Below are 14,240 nucleotides of genomic sequence, written 5' to 3'. Positions count from 1 at the left end.
CCATATGCTTTATTTGCCCTTGTAGAATTGCTTTTAATTGGTGAATACAAATGTTTTGTTAATTGTTGACTTTGAATGTATTATATTAATATAAAATAAAACTAAACACATTAGCAGTTTTTTGTATTATGGACTACTTGGTAGCATCTTCTTTAATACCTTAGGAGTTGGGTAGCTAGTGAGCCAGAGCCGAAAGTCTGGGTGGCAGGTCTCGCTGCTGAATTCCTCACAAATCTTTTCCAGTGTTGGCATCCAGGACACAGCAAGGTGGCAATTCTGCAGACATACCCAAGTGCCCTCAAGCATACCGTCTTTAACCATTTTGCCAGCAATTGGACCTTGTCCCTGACCAAGTGAGATGGACTGGAACTGACTTCCATCCATATTCTTATCATTTGTTAACTTCAGTAAACCTACAAAGATTTAGATAAAAATGGCAGAAGATGGGTTTTGATTTCATAATTGGCTCACATGCAAAGTAAGGCTATAAGTTTAGCTCTAGATTCTAAGTTGTGCACTAGAAAAGACAAACGTATTATAAATCCTGAACTGGCACAATGAAATCCTGCTTGGGATTGGGGAAATGATCACTGAATATACATTTAACTAGTTAAGTACAATTCCTTTTGAAAGCTGCATGCATAAAAAAGAAGCCACACCATCACAGCCTGAAAATGAGGAAGCTACCAGGTTCAATTCCATATCTGTGCTGTTAGCTAAGCTCAGCCAAGGGATAGAAACATAGAAGATAGGAGCAGGAGTAGGCCATTCGGTCCCTCGAGCCCGCTCCGCCATTTAATGAGATCATGGCTGATCATCCAAATTCAGTACCCTGTCCCTGCCTTCTCCCCATATCTCTTGATCCCTTTAGCCTTAAGAAATATATCCAACTCCTTCTTGAATATATTTAATGAATTGGCCTCAACTGCCCTGTGTGGCAGAGAATTCCACAGGTTCACCACTCTCTGGGTGAAGAAATTCCTCCTCATCTCAGTCCTAAATGGCTTACCCCTTATCCTTAGACTGTGACCCCTGGTTCTGGACTCCCCTGCCATCGGGAACGTCCTTCCTGCATCTAGTCTGTCTAGTCCTGTCAGAATTTTATAAGTTTCAATGAGATCCCCTCTCATTCTTCTAAACTCCAGCGAATATAAGCCTAATCGACCCAATCTCTCCTCATACGTCATTCCTGTCATCCCAGGTATCAGTCTAGATACTGGAGGAACTACAATTTACCTCAGTGTTTCAGGGTTAAGGAGGGGAAAGAATTAGCTAAGAATACCCATCCAGATCACCACCCAGTGGCGCCTACTGGAAATGCATTATGATGCTTCCTTCCCATGGCAAACAACTTGCCAATATCCAGACATAGAATCATAGAATGATACAGTACAGAAGGAGGCCATTCAGCCCATCGTGCCTGTGCCGGTTCTTTGGTAGAGCTATCCAATTATGCCTATTCCCCTGTAAATATTTTCCCTTCAAGTATTTATCCAATTCCATTTTGAATGTTACTATTGAATCTGCTTCCACCACCCTTTCAGATACATTCCAGAATGCAATAATTTGCTGTGTAAAAAATAAATAGAGTCATAGAGTCATAGAGTTATACAGCACGGATAGAGGCCCTTCGGCCCATCGTGTCCGCGCCGGCCATCAAGCCCTGTCCGATCTAATCCCATATTCCAGCATTTGGTCCGTAGCCTTGTATGCTATGGCATTTCAAGTGCTCATCCAAATGCTTCTTAAATGTTGTGAGGGTTTCTGCCTCCACAACCCTTTCAGGCAGTGAGTTCCAGACTCCAACCACCCTCTGGGTGAAAAAGTTCTTTCTCAAATCCCCTCTAAACCTCCCGCCCTTTACCTTGAATCTATGCCCCCTAGTTATTGACCCCTCTACTAAGGGAAAAAGCTCCTCAGCATCCATCCTATCTATGCCCCTCATAATTTTGTACACCTCAATCATGTCCCCCCTCAGCCTCCTCTGCTCCAAGGAAAACAAACCCAATCTGCCCAGTCTCTCTTCATAGCTGAAGCGCTCCAGCCCCGGTAACATCCTGGTGAACCTCCTCTGCACCCTCTCCAACGCAATCACATCCTTCCTGTAGTGTGGCGACCAGAACTGCACACAGTATTCCAGCTGTGGCCTAACCAGTGTTTTATACAGTTCCATCATAACCTCCTTGCTCTTATATTCAATGCCTCGGCTAATGAAGGCAAGTATCCCATATGCCTTTTTTACCACCTTATCCACCTGTTCCGCCGCCTTCAGGGATCTGTGTACTTGCACACCCAGATCCCTCTGACCCTCCGTCTTGCCTAGGGTCTTACCATTCATTGTGTATTCCCTTGCCTTGTTAGTCCCCCCAAAGTGCATCACCTTGCACTTTTCCGGGTTAAATTCCATTTGCCACTGTTCCGCCCATCTGACCAACCCATCTATATCGTCCTGCAGACTGAGGCTACCCTCCTCGCTATTTACCACCCTACCAATTTTTGTATCATCCGCGAACTTACTGATCATACCTTTTACATTCATATCCAAGTCATTAATGTAGACCACAAACAGCAAGGGGCCCAGCACCGATCCCTGTGGTACCCCACTGGCCACAGGCTTCCAGTCACAAAAACAACCTTCGACCATCACCCTCTGCCTTCTGTCACTAAGCCAGTTTTTTATCCAATGTGCCAAGGCACCCTGGATTCCATGGGCTCTTACCTTCTTGACCAGTCTCCTGTGCGGGACTTTATCGAAGGCCTTACTGAAATCCATATATACCACATCCACTGCGTTACCCTCATCCACACACCTAGTCACCCCCTCAAAAAATTCAATCAAATTAGTCAGACATGATCTTCCCTTGACAAAGCCATGTTGACTATCCCTGATTAATCCTTGCCTCTCCAAGTGGAGACAAATTTTGTCCCTCAGAATTTTTTCCAATAATTTTCCTACCACTGATGTTAGGCTCACTGGCCTGTAGTTCCCCGGTTTTTCCCTACTTCCCTTCTTGAATAATGGTACTACATTAGCGGTTCTCCAGTCCTCTGGCACATCCCCTGTGGCCAGAGAGGTCCTGAATATATGTGTTAGAGCCCCCGCAATCTCTTCCTTTGCCTCACACAGCAGCCTGGGATACATTTCATCCGGGCCTGGGGATTTATCCATTTTTAGGCCAGCTAAAACCGCCAATACCTCCTCCCTCTCGATGTGAATATGTTCAAGCATATCACAGTCCCCCCACCCTATTTCTATGTCTACATCGTCCTTCTCCATAGTGAAAACAGATGCAAAAAATTCATTTAGAACCCCTCCTACATCTTCCGGCTCCACACACAGATTGCCACTTTTGTCCCTAATGGGCCCTATTTTTTCCCTAGTTATCCTCTTACCCTTAATATACTTATAAAACATCTTAGGATTTTCCTTTATTTTGCTTGCCAGTGTTATTTCATGGCCCCTCCTTGATCTCCTAATTTCTTTTTTAAGTATCCCCCTGCACTTTTTGTACTCCTCTAGGGCTTCCTCCGTCTTTAGCCTTTTGTATCTGCCAAAAGCCCTCCTTTTTTTCCTAATCCATTCTCGTATATCCCCTGACATCCAAGGTTCCCTGTGGTTTTTGGAACCACCCTTGACCTTTACGGGAACATGTTGCCATTGTATGATCTCAATCTCCCTTCTGAAAGCCTCCCATTGCTCTGATGCGGATTTTCCTACAAGTAGCTGATCCCAGTCCATTTTGGCCAGATCCTGCCTTATCCTATTAAAATCGGCCTTCCCCCAATTTAGAACCTTTATTTCCGGCCCATCCCTGTCCTTTTCCATGACCACCTTAAATCTCATGTTTCCTCATGTCACCTCTGGTTCTTTTGCCAATTACCTAAAATCTGTGTCCTCTAGTTATCGACCCTTCTACCAATGGAAACAGTTTCTCCTTACTTACTCTATCAAAACCAGTCATGATTTTGAAGACCTCTATCAAATCTCCTCTTAATCTTCTCTGCTCCAAGGAGAACAATCCCAGCTTCTCCAGTCTTTCCACATAACTGAAGTCCCTCATCCCTGGTACCATTCTAGTAAATCTCTCTGTACCCTCTCTAAGGCCTTGACATCCTTCCTAAAGTGTGGTGCCCAGAATTGAACACAATTCTCCAGCTGAGGCCTAAGGGCTACAAATTCAGTTGGGCGCCGTTTGGGGCGCCAAGCTCGCCTGGGCGCCGGAATTACCGCTGCAAGCGGAGCCACTTGCGCCATCCGAAAATTCAGTTTCTGCGCCCCAAATGGAAGCAGGCCGCTAATCGAGGCTTCCCGCGCCCCGCTTGGGGCACTGAAACTGAATATCGGCGCGCTAAGGGCCGCAGCGCCACACGCTGCGGCACGGCACACTGCGGTACTGCAGGCCTTCCTCCCACTGTTAAGGGGGAGGTGCCTGCAACAGCGCGATCCCCGCTCGCGAGTGCTGGCAAATGAGCCCAGCACCAAGGAGAAGTGCCGGGCTCTTGGGAAACAGCCGGCAATGTTGCGGGGGGGGTGTAGGAGGCCGGGGACGGAGGTGCTGGCAGGCGGCCGCCGAAAAAGCGGCCGGCCGCACCTCCACCTTAACTAGCACCACTACCGCCACAGGTAGGCCCCTGTGTACCGGTCGCTATTTGCGGCCGGCGCTGAAGAGGCGGGCGCGATCAAATATGGTCATCGGGGCGGGAGCGGGGTGCTGCGCACACCGATGACATCATCGGTGGCGGCGCAGCACTACAGGCTAACGCCGCTATTAGCGCCCCGCTAAATATCGCGGTAGGTGTGGCCAGTGGCGCAAAAGCCACTGAGTGCCCTCTTTGGGCGCAAACTGGTGGCGCAGCCCACTGAATTTCTAGGCCATAGTGTTTTATAAAGGTATAGCATAAATTCCTTGCTTTTGTACTCTATTCCTCTATTAATAAAGCCAAGTATCCCATATGCTTTTTTAACTGCCTTTTCAACTTGTCCTACCACCTTCAAAGATTTGTGTTCATACACCCCCAGGCCTCTCTGTTCCTCTACCCCCTTTTAAAATTGTATCATTTATTTCATGTTGCCTCTTCTCATTCTCCCTACCAAAATATATCGCTTCACACTTCTCTGCATTAAATTTCATCTGCCATTTGACTGGCCATTTTACCAGTCTGTCTATGTGCACCTGAAATCTCTTATTATCTTCCTCATTATTTACTACATTTCCAAGATATTTTCTCAGGGGAGAAAATCAGACAAAATAAATCATTTAAGACTCTTGGGGCGCAAAATTGGGCTTGCTAAAGGTGACGTCCAGGGACCAAAATGGCATCCGATGCATGCGCGCACACTTCTGCAAATTGTGCCGAACGCTATCTTGGTGAGGACGTTAGCACGCATGCGTCTAAGGTCCACTGGCGACAGCTGTGCAATTTTGGAGTTCAGCGCTGCAGCCGACACCCTCTCTTAACCTTGCACAGCTGAACACGCAACGCGTAAAGCAACAGGAAGGATCCACTGCCAGCTCTATTTAAAGGGATCATCAACTACTTACAGGTTAGTTGCTGGTTGAATTCTTCTGGTTGTTGCTATGATTCTACAAGTGTTTGGTGCTTTCCGTAGTTGTTTCAATTTGCTAAATCTACAGGGAGTGGTGTGGCAGTTGCTGAAGGACTTTTTCCACACATCAAGGCTTAGAGTCAGTGGGGGGAATTTTGCCGGCACTCAGGGGGCGGGTTTGGAGGCGGGACTGCTGGCAAAATTGCAAAGATTGACAGAGGGTTCCGAACCCGCTGTCAACCCGCCTCAATACAATCTTCCCAAGTGGCGGGAAAGGATTATAGGCACTTAACTGCCGGTTAACAGGTAGTTAACAGGCAGTTAAGAGGCTTTTTTCAATTTTGCCAGGTTGACTGCGGGCTTCCTGACATCCGGACACCACGCCAGGTAAGTGTGGCGTGCTGTGGGTCTACTGTAAGGTTTGTGCATTGATGACAGCTGCAGAAGTGGTGTGAAGGATCCAATGGTACACTGGTGAGTTTCAGAGGTAAGAAAATGTTGGGAAAATCATTTTTAATGTATTTAGACTTTTCTGTAGGTAACAAGGTTTGAAGTGTTTGTGTAGTCCCACCTCATTGGGAGAACCTCTCTCACCAGTGACAGATCACTTCTGTAACCTCATCTGCAGCTGTCATCTGTTTTATCCTAAGGAAAGAGTCACTGGAGAGTCTGGGTGCAAGGGCTCACCTTTGTACAGTGATTGGCAGTGTTTGCAGCACCTCAATGCTGTCAAACACTGAAAAATCATCTGTCAAAAAAAAATGTGCGTGTCCCCTTTAAGAAAACCGGCAGATGACGCGTCATCAACTGACGTCATCGGCTTTCTCCTAATTAGCCGGCAAGCCCGCAGGGCGGGCTTAACAAGGCCAATTGACGTAAAATTACGTCTGTGCATTGGGCGTCGTTGGGGGCGGGATCGGAACCCGCAAGACAGCTGACCCACTCCCATCTCGCACCAAAAGGTAAGATCGCACCCATCGAGTCATAATGGCACAGGAGGCGGCCATTTGGCCCATCGAGTCCGTGCCGGCTTTCTGCAGAGCAATCAAGTCAGTTCCATTCCCCGCAACCCTGCAAATTTATTTCCCTCAAGTGCCTATCCAGTCTCCCCTTGAAAACATTGAGTGTGTCCGCTTCCACCACTTCCATTGGCAGCGAATTCCAGGTCCTCATCACTCGCTGCGTAAAAAAGTTTTTCCTCACATCCCCCCTGTATCTCTTGCCCAAAACCTTAAATCTGTGTCCCCTAGTCCTTGTACCATCAACTAGTGGGAACAGCCTTTCCCCGTCTAGCCTATCCAAACCCGTCATAATCTTGTACACCTCTATCAAATCACCCCTCAACCTCCTTTGCTCTAATGAAAACAAATCCAGCTTCTCCAACCTGTCCTTCTAGCTAAGATCCCCCACCCCCATCCTTCTGCACAAACCAGTTGCTCCCAGACTTGGATGCACTAGTAGGGATTCCCCTTGGAATACAGCATGATTGGGAGAATGAGCAGAGGCCACGCAGAGCAGGACAAGTTGCTAGAAGAGGGAGGAGGAGGAGGGGGAGAAGGGCTCTCAGCAGGAGACCATATCCGCCTAGGGTGTTCAGGGAGCAATTCTCTTACCTGAACCTCAGCGAGGAACAATGTGTGAGATGTCTACACTTCAATAAGGATGTCCTCACTGAAATCTGCCACCTGCTGCAGCCACAACTGCAACCTCAGAGCACAGCAAGGACCGCATTGCCAGTGGCTGTGAAGGTGACCGTGACGATGAACTTTTATGCACCTGGCTCCTTCCAAGCTGGAGCTGGAGATATTTGCAACACCGCGCAGTTTGCCGCCCACTATTGCGTAAGGGAAGGCCCCTGTCCACTGTTGTGTAAGGGAGGTCACTGAGGCTCTCTATTGAAAGAGAGCTAACTCTCTTGCCAGGGACCAGCAGGCGGAGTGAGCATGCAGCTTTGCTAGGATTGCAGGCTTCCCCATGGCACAGGGTTCCATTGACTGCACGCATGTCGCTTTGCAGGCACCGCACGTCAACTCTGCCATGTACCGGAACCGAAAGGAATTCCACTCCCTCAACATGCAGCTGGTGTGCGACCACAGGTAGCAAATCATGCAGGTCAATGCCCAGCATCCTGGCAGCAGTCATGATGTCTTCACTCTGTGGCAGTCCACTGTGCCAGCTGCATTTGAGCCACCACAGGGTGGCTACTGGGTGACAAGGGCTATCCGCTGATGACATGGCTCATGGCTCCGGTGCAAAACCCACACAACATGTGCACAGCATGCATACAATAAAAGCCCTGCTGCCACATGAAATGTGATAGAGCAGACCACTGGCACGCTGAAACAATGCTTCCGCTGCCTGGACTGCTCTGGAGCAGCCCTGCAGGAGTCGGCAGAGCAGCTGTCAAGATCCATGGTGGTCTGCTGCATGCTGCACAACCTCGCAATCATGAGGGCACAGCCCTTGCCACCAGCTATACGGCAAGCAGCTGAGGAGCAGGAGGATGAGGAGGAGTTGGAGGAAGAAGAGCAGGAGGAAGAAGAGGAAGGTAGGAAGCAATCTGGACAGCCCCTTTCTGCCCGGGCTGTCCGTGAAGAACTGAGTGCGATACCAGTAACCGCAACCCTAATTCGCCACTCACCAACAGTCCCACGCCTTACCCTCCATCTGTCACTGACTATCACAGTGTTTGCTTAGCCACAATCTAAAAATAAAAACCACCACAAAATAAACATTCCAAACCAAATTTATAAATGAAATCATGCCATATTGCATACAAATGTAAACTAATTACACTGGTGCATTCCCTTAGTGCCTGTCCTAGTGATCCTACGCAGTGCTACCCCAGTTGCTGCAACATGGCTGGTGGAAGGCTGCAGACTTTCAGTATCAGAGCCTACAGATGGCCTTGGAGGATGACCTCGAGCAGCTCTGGGCCTAGAAGGTCCGGCTGCGGGCTGCACCACCTCGGCATGGGTGGCAGCAGTCTGGGCTGGCTGACAGGCAACAGCAAGGGCACCGGCAGAGTGGCAGGGGTGGGAGGATGAATGCTGTCATCCTGAGAGAGAACAGCTCCATGGAGCCACTGCCACTCCCCCGGGGTGGGGCCTCAGCAATCCGAGTAATCTGTTAGAGGACAAATTGCTCTACTGCTGTGACACCCTGCAAGCCCCTTTGAACACGGTAATCCACAGCCATGATGGCTGCAGTCTAAGCTTGCATGGCAGCAGTTTGACCTTTCATGACAGCAGTCTGAGCTTCCACTGCAACACTCAGACGTTGGGTGGCTGCTGCTTGTGCTGCAATTTGAAGTTGTGACATCGGCCATCAGATGCTGCATCATGGTTGGGTCCACAAGTGTGCAATTGGAATTGGCCACCACTTCCATGCTGGAAAGGATGGGCTCCAAGCTCTGCGCAAAGCCCTGTGCCAAGTTGGTGTTGGACTCCTCCATGCTCCTTGCATTGAATGCAGGCTTTCTGGCAGGCTTCCCAATGCACCCAGGATTTTGCAGTGCATACCCATCAGTGTTCTTCTGTAGCCTGCCACATCAAAGTCCACTGCAGCGGAACCTGTCTGCGACCTCATCCTCCAGCAAGCTGGCCCTAAGTAGCGCAGCTGTGCAGCTATCTAATGGGAACCACGCATTGCAGGCTACAGATATGGAGCCCCCTCCTGTGGGCCTAAAGAACTGGAGCCTATGGGATGTGATTAAAAAAAGCGCTGGAGGAAGAGAGAGAGAGAGACGGAGGGAGGGAGGAGGGTGGAGAGAGAGACGGAGGGAGGGAGGAGGGGGGGAGAGAGACGGAGGGAGGGAGGAGGGGGAAGAGAGGCGGAGGGAGGGAGGAGGGGGGAGAGAGACGGAGGGAGGGAGGCGGGGGGAGAGAGACGGAGGGAGGAGGGGGGAGAGAGACGGAGGGAGGAGGGGGGAGAGAGAGACGGAGGGAGGAGGGGGGAGAGAGAGACGGAGGGAGGAGGGGGGAGAGAGAGACGGAGGGAGGAGGGGGGAGAGAGACGGAGGGAGGAGGGGGGAGAGAGACGGAGGGAGGAGGGGGGAGAGAGACGGAGGGAGGAGGGGGGAGAGACGGAGGGAGGAGGGGGGAGAGAGACGGAGGGAGGAGGGGGGATTGAGACGGAGGTAGGGAGGGAGGAGGGGGGAGAGAGACGGAGGGAGGGAGGAGGGGGGAGAGAGATGGAGGGAGGGAGGAGGGGGGGAGAGAGACGGAGGGAGGGAGGAGGGGGAGAGAGACGGAGGGAGGGAGGAGGGGGGAGAGAGACGGAGGGAGGAGGGGGGAGAGAGACGGAGGGAGGAGGGGGGAGAGAGGCGGAGGGAGGAGGGGGGAGAGAGACGGAGGGAGGAGGGGGGAGAGAGACGGAGGGAGGAGGGGGTGTAGTGATCAATAACATGTCATTCTATAGTGGACACTAGGTGGAGCCGGAGAGCTGTATATAGCTGTATGTATAAGACTACACTACCCAGCTGTATGATATTAAGACTACATTTCCCATGAGGCACTAGGCTACCCACAAGGCAGCAGTCAAGATGGAAGCCTCTACAAGATGCTGTACAAGTCCACATGTGCTCAATAAAAGTAGCTAGCAAAAGCTAGCTGTGTTCATAATAAGAATGTCTACTTATTAATGAACATAACATGGTACCAGGGTGGTGAAGATCTGCTGAAAATTGTGAAAAGCAACATGGAGAATTTGAAGCCACCAGAGCGTTTGAATCTCACAGAAAAAATCGACTACAATTGGCAGACTTTTAAACAGCAATTCGAACTCTACATTGTAGCCATCGGATTCGGTACGAAGCCAGACGCAAGGAAGATAGCGATGCTGCTTACGGTTGCAGGCCCACAGGCGATAGAGGTATTTAATACATTTGTATTTAATCCAGCGGAGAAGAGAGAAAAATTAGAAGATGTGCTAAAAAAATTTGATGCACATTGCTCTCCCAAAAAGAATGAGACGTATGAAAGATACATCTTCCGTTCTCGGACACAGCAACAAAATGAGACTTTTGATAGCTTTATAACTGATCTGAAACTGAAAGCACAGACATGTAATTTCTCTGAGCTCAAAGCATCCATGATTCGTGACCAGATTGTGTTTGGTATTCATGATAAAAAAGACAGGGAACATCTGTTGAGAGAAACCGAACTAACATTGGAAAATGCTGTGACAATATGCAAAGCCAGCGAGCTAGCTCAAAAGCATGCGAAGACTTTCAGTGAAATCAATAATGATGCGATTGTAGTAAGTGCTGCTGTCGGTGCTGTGTCCTATAAAGGGAAGAAACGTGGGCAGAACAGAAATGAAAAGCAATTGGAGGATGAAATTTTTAATTGTAAACGCTGTGGTTACAAACACCAGTTAAGACAATGCCCAGCGTTTGGAAAAATGTGCACGAAGTGTAATGGAAAGAATCACTTTGCCAAACAATGCTTTTTGCAAGTAAAAACAACGAAAGGGCAACAAGTTAATGTGATTGAGGACACTGATTTAAGTGAGACATTTTTTGTAGGAATGGTGTCATGTGACGATATCAAAAAAGATACAGAAAATGTGCAGCCCTCAGAAATGGACAATGCTGAACATAAAGTCAATGCAGTAAAAGTGGACAAATGGATGATCCCACTGCCGATAAATGGAGCATTAGTTACATTGAAACTGGACACTGGGGCAAAAGCAAACTTAATCAGTATGAGTGACATAAAAAATATGAAAGAAAAGCCCAAAATACAGAAAAAGTCAGTACTACTGAAGAGCTATAATGGACAGAAAATAGATAGCTTAGGTGTATGCAGACTTAAAGTGACAGTCAAAGACAAAGTGCATCATCTCATGTTTTCTGTTGTGGCTGAAAGACTTGATTCGATACTAGGTGACAAAGCTTGTGAAGACTTAGAACTGGTCAAGAGAGTCTACTGTATAAACTGTGCCATAAGCAGACCAGATGACTCAGGTGATGAAGCAGAGAGCCCATCAAGGATGAAAAGGCCAAAGGGTATCCATGTCTTCAAAAAGCCTAGTTTCTCCAAGAAGAAAGAAAAAGACTTTAAGGTCAAAGAGAAGCCAAAGGAAGAAAAGCACAAAGAGGAAAAACACAAGGAGAAAAAGTCCAAAGATATAACCGCAGCAGATGTTGTTAAGCAGTGGAAAGAGAAAAAGAAAAAGAAGAAGCCTGCACCAGAGCAGGAAGCAGTTCCGGTGGATACTCCTTCTTCCCTCAGGCCAATCTTTGGTGTTCCATTAGCCGAGGCTGCTGAGAGGACTATGCTGTATGATGGGATCCAGCTGCCAGCAGTTTTTCGAGAGTGCATTGACTACATTGAGAGTTATGGCATGAAGAGTGAATGTTCTGGACCGATGGATATTGTGACATCCTGGATGTTTTTACATGCAATAGCACCCTCTGGTGGCGGTTATTGTGTTAACAGTTTGTAAGCTGGAAAGGTCATCTGTTCCTTTCTTCCTGTGTGAGGTCATTTGACCTTCTTACCTTTCTTCCTGTTGACCCCAGGAAGCAGTTTTACCAGGAAGAACCTGACTTAAGTAATGGAGAATTCCATGAGGGATTTTCAATCCAGTGTAATCTGACTTCATATGTTAGGCCAAACGCAATATCTTTTCACAAATTCGTTCAAGTAAAAGCTTCAAACAGCAAACCGCTTCACGAGGAATTATTATGAATGAGTGTTTAACTTGCTGGATAGCTAGATAGGAGCACGTCTAGCGCGGCCAGTACAGTGAAAAGATAGCAATACGGCTAGCAGTGAAAAGATATCAGTGAAAAGATAGCAATACGGCTAGCTGTGAAGAGCGGAGCAGGAGGACCCCAGTGTAAGCCTTAACCTCGTAGAGCACATCTACCTCACATCAACATGTCAGAAGATAATAACGAAAATGCTTTGCAGCAAGTAGAAGACCTTGAACAGGCAGACGAAACTGTAGAACGTGACAATCGGTCTATAAGCTCCAGTTACTACAGATCGCAAGTTGGTTCACGGTCATCGGGTGGTTCTAGAGTAAGCATAGCCCTCGCCAAAGCACGGGCTAAACTAGTAGCAGCTCAAGCCAGAGCTGCGCATACGGACAGTGAAATAGAAATAAAAGTAAGTCAGGCCCGTCTCCAAGCTGAACTCCAAGCTGAACCCCAAGCAGAACAGGCCCAGCTCCAAGCGGAACAGGCCCGACACCAAGTGGAACGCCAGGCTGAACAGGCCCGTCTCCAAGCCACATTAGAGGCTCTGCAGCAACAAAAAGATAGATGCTGCATTAGCCGAGACACAAGTATTCGAGGCAATTTTGGAGGGAGCTGATCCCGAGACAGCTTACAAACCTTTAATCCCCATTCCATGGCAGAGTCCACGACAGCGCACCATAGATTACGTGAGCAACCATGCCGACATACAGTTTACAGGAGAAAGGGATAGAGGCCCACACATCTCTACAGACGCAAACACTTCGTATAACATGCCACAAGTTGCCAACCAAGGTCAAAGCAGACGGCGTGCCTCAAGCCGCAGAGTCTCCGCCAGCAGAACGGAAGACACGGTGCAAAGGAATAGGACGCCGAATAGAGAAAGTCAGAGGCAAATCCCCTCTCGGTTCCTTGAGACCCCCAAAAGAGCCCCCAGCCAAGGCAACCCTGGCCAAGGTCCCAGCACCTACGACCTCGCCAAATACCTTGCACGCATCCAGCTGGTGACTTCGGGGTTAATCAAGTTTGATGACAGGCCGGAGAATTATCGGGCTTGGAAGTCCTGCTTCCACGATGCCATATCAGGCTTAGACCTGTCGGCAGGAGAAGAGCTCGGCCTCCTTATCAAATGGCTTGGCCCAGAGTCCGCCGGACAGGCCTGCAGGATAAAAGCAGCCAATGTGGGGCAGCTGCCAGAGGGGTTGAAGAAGGCTTGGGTGAGGCTGGAAGAAAGCTACGGCTCGCCCGAAGCCATTGAAAGGGCTCTCTTTGACAGGTTGCCGAACTTTCCGAGGTTGACGAGTAAGGAGCCCCAGAAGCTCCGCGACCTTGGAGATCTGCTGTCGGAACTCGAAGCCGCAAAGCAGGACGGCTACCTACCCGGTCTATCGTACTTAGACACTTCCAGAGGGGTAAGTCCCATCATTGAGAAGCTTCCATTTAACCTGCAAGAGAAGTGGATAACGTTTGGATCAAAGTTCAAGCTAAAGCACAACGTGGCGTTCCCAACATTCTCTGCGTTCGTTAAATTCATCCGTAAAGAAGCCAAAGCCAGGAACGACCCCAGCTTCAACTTCTTCTCCTCCCAACCAGCACTTGCCAGAAGAGACAAGTTCGACAGACAGGGAAAGACACCAATATCTGTCCACAGAATGCAAGTGTCCTTAACTGAGCACACAAAGATTCAGAAGAAACCTGAGGATATGAGCAAACAATGCCCTATCCACAACAAGCCCCATCCTTTAAAGAAGTGCAGAGGCTTCAGGGAGATGTCCCTGGAAGATCGAAAACAATATCTTAAAGAGAACTCTATATGTTTCAGGTGCTGCTCGTCCACGAGCCATCTCGCCAAGAACTGCAAAGTGGATGCAAAATGCACTGAATGTGAGAGTGATCGGCACGTTTCAGCACTACACCCAGGCCCAGCTCCTTGGAAGTCAGAAACGCCTCCTCCCGCATCAGAGCACGGCGGGGAGAGAGAGGGAG

General features: G+C 48.8%; 1 protein-coding gene across 1 annotated transcript in view; it reads right to left on the bottom strand.

Moving 5' to 3' along the window:
* Positions 1–14,240, bottom strand: part of dnah12 (dynein, axonemal, heavy chain 12) — a 429,714-nt gene that overhangs the window by 18,339 nt on the left and 397,135 nt on the right. Inside the window, exon 63 of the mRNA XM_086001602.1 lies at positions 160–413. Coding sequence (XP_085857728.1) covers positions 160–413 — 254 coding nt within the window. The remainder of the gene's footprint in view (positions 1–159; positions 414–14,240) is intronic.

The sequence above is a fragment of the Somniosus microcephalus genome, chromosome 11 (assembly GCF_052327205.1).
Source record: "Somniosus microcephalus isolate GS21.2 chromosome 11, FLI_Smic_1.0, whole genome shotgun sequence".
Lineage (NCBI taxonomy): Eukaryota > Metazoa > Chordata > Chondrichthyes > Squaliformes > Somniosidae > Somniosus > Somniosus microcephalus.
The sequence above is the reverse complement of the archived record's forward strand: the minus strand, read 5'-3'. Positions and strand labels throughout refer to the sequence as shown.